Raw genomic sequence first — 1,932 nt, 5'->3', positions numbered from 1 at the left:
CCAGTTCTGATTAATCTCCTTTGTCAGTGTGTCCCTTGCCATTCCCTATCACTCCTCCCTGAGAGAAACTTCACCCTGATTCATAAGGAAGGGCAGTCCCTTCTTAGAAAGATTTGTGGCCTCCAGAATCCAACGGAGGGTTGGTTGCTAGGATCAATGGTGCCTCAAACAGTTATTCTATTAAGCTTGATGACGTACTGAACAAGGAGCTCGTGGTTTGCCAAGGAGGACATGCCGCTGCTGCGTTCCAGTTCCACAGTAACATCTGTCTTCACCAACCAGAGTCTGGAGTACAGAACTTCAGCAAATGTGGTGGCTGGGAGGGCTGGTGGCGAGGGCATTCTGAAGCTCCGGCACCCAGGCCCAGTCGGCCTCTCTCTCTTCTCCCAGGGGTGGTCATCACCACAGGCTTCGGGGGGCCCTGGCGGCCGCGCTATTCGCCTCCTGTCTGTGGGGAGCCCTGATCTTCACACTCCACGTGGCCCTGAAGCTGCTTCTGTCCTACCACGGCTGGCTCCTGGAGCCCCACGGTGCCATGTCCTCACCCACCAAGACCTGGCTGGTAGGTGGGCCGCCCCCCTTAGGCTCTCCCGGACCCACCTCTTGTCCTTCCTGTCTCTGAATCTCTCTCCCCTCCTCCTCTCCCTGGGTCTCTGTCCCTCTCTTTCAACAAATATCAAACCTACTACCCTTGACTCAGTGTCACGCAGCGCTGGTGGCTCAGTGGTAAGGAGCTGCACTGCCAATCCAAAGGTGTGTGGTTCAAGTCCACCAGCTGCTCCGTTGGGAGAAAAATGGACCATCTTCTCCCATGCAATTTACTGTTACTGAAAATCCCACCGGAGGCTCAGCTCTGAGTCTCATAAAAACCACCCTGGAGTCACCCTCCAATTCATAGTGACCCTAGAGGACACAGCAGAACTGCCTGTGGGTCCCCAATGCTGTGATCTTTACGGAAATTGGTTGTCACATTGTTCTCCCATGGAGTTCCTGCTCGTAGATTTGAACCTCCAACCTTTGCATTAGCATCCAAGGGCCCAATCAAACCACTGTGCCCCTAGAGCTCCCATGTCTCACACTTCCCCACTCTCCATCCCTCTATGTAGCTCTCTGCCTCCCCACCCCTATACTGGTCTCAGCTATCTTTTCCTTGGTCCCTGTCCATTCTCTGTGGCCTGTCCCTCCTCCCCCGTCTCAGTGCCCCGAGAGGGGATCGGTAGCCCCAGATCTGAGGCTCAGGCTTTTGGCTCCAGGCCCTGGTTCGTATCTTCTCCGGCCGCCATCCGATGCTCTTCAGTTACCAGCGCTGCCTGCCTCACCAGCCGGTGCCTTCGGTGCAGGACACCGTGAGCAAGGTGGGCCTGGCACCCGGGCAGGGGGCTGCGGTGGGGCGGGGGGTAGCCAGGCACCCGGGGCTGACCGCTGCCCTCTCCTCACCTCTCCCCAAGTACCTGGAGTCCGTGCGGCCACTCCTCTCAGACGAGGACTTCAACTGGACAACGGTCCTGGCGCAGGAGTTCCTGAGGCTGCAGGCGTCACTGTTGCAGTGGTATCTGCAGCTCAAGTCTTGGTGGGCGTCCAATTACGTGAGTCCCACCGCGAGGTCACGCACCAACCAACGACCCTATGTACAACAGCCCTGAACTCTGCTCTGTCCTGTGCCCAATTGCACTGTCTCTGACACTCCCATCCCGATTATCCCAGTCACTGAATCAATCCACCTCATAGAGAGCCTTCCCCTCCTGTGCCGTCCCTCCACCCTCCCAAGCATGATGTCCTTCTCCAAGGACCGGTCTCTCCTCACAACATGACCAAAGTCTGTCAGACGGAGCCTCAGAATCCTTGACTCCAAGGAGTAGCCCGGTTTAACCCTTTCCAGGGTGAACCTGTTTGTTTTCTTGGCAGTCCATGGTACTCTCAATACTCTTCTCC

At 56.7% G+C, this 1,932-nt stretch overlaps 1 protein-coding gene across 1 annotated transcript in view; it reads left to right on the top strand.

Moving 5' to 3' along the window:
* CPT1C (carnitine palmitoyltransferase 1C) overlaps positions 1–1,932 on the top strand; it is a 28,140-nt gene that overhangs the window by 8,290 nt on the left and 17,918 nt on the right. The window contains exons 3-5 of the mRNA XM_006898722.1: positions 391–562; positions 1,254–1,355; positions 1,449–1,586. Of these exons, the coding sequence (XP_006898784.1) occupies positions 391–562; positions 1,254–1,355; positions 1,449–1,586 (412 nt within the window). The remainder of the gene's footprint in view (positions 1–390; positions 563–1,253; positions 1,356–1,448; positions 1,587–1,932) is intronic.

This window comes from Elephantulus edwardii, unplaced genomic scaffold (assembly GCF_000299155.1).
Source record: "Elephantulus edwardii isolate Elephantulus edwardi_28Jun2011 unplaced genomic scaffold, EleEdw1.0 scaffold00236, whole genome shotgun sequence".
NCBI classification, from domain to species: domain Eukaryota; kingdom Metazoa; phylum Chordata; class Mammalia; order Macroscelidea; family Macroscelididae; genus Elephantulus; species Elephantulus edwardii.
This window is presented reverse-complemented; position numbering and strand designations above follow the sequence as displayed.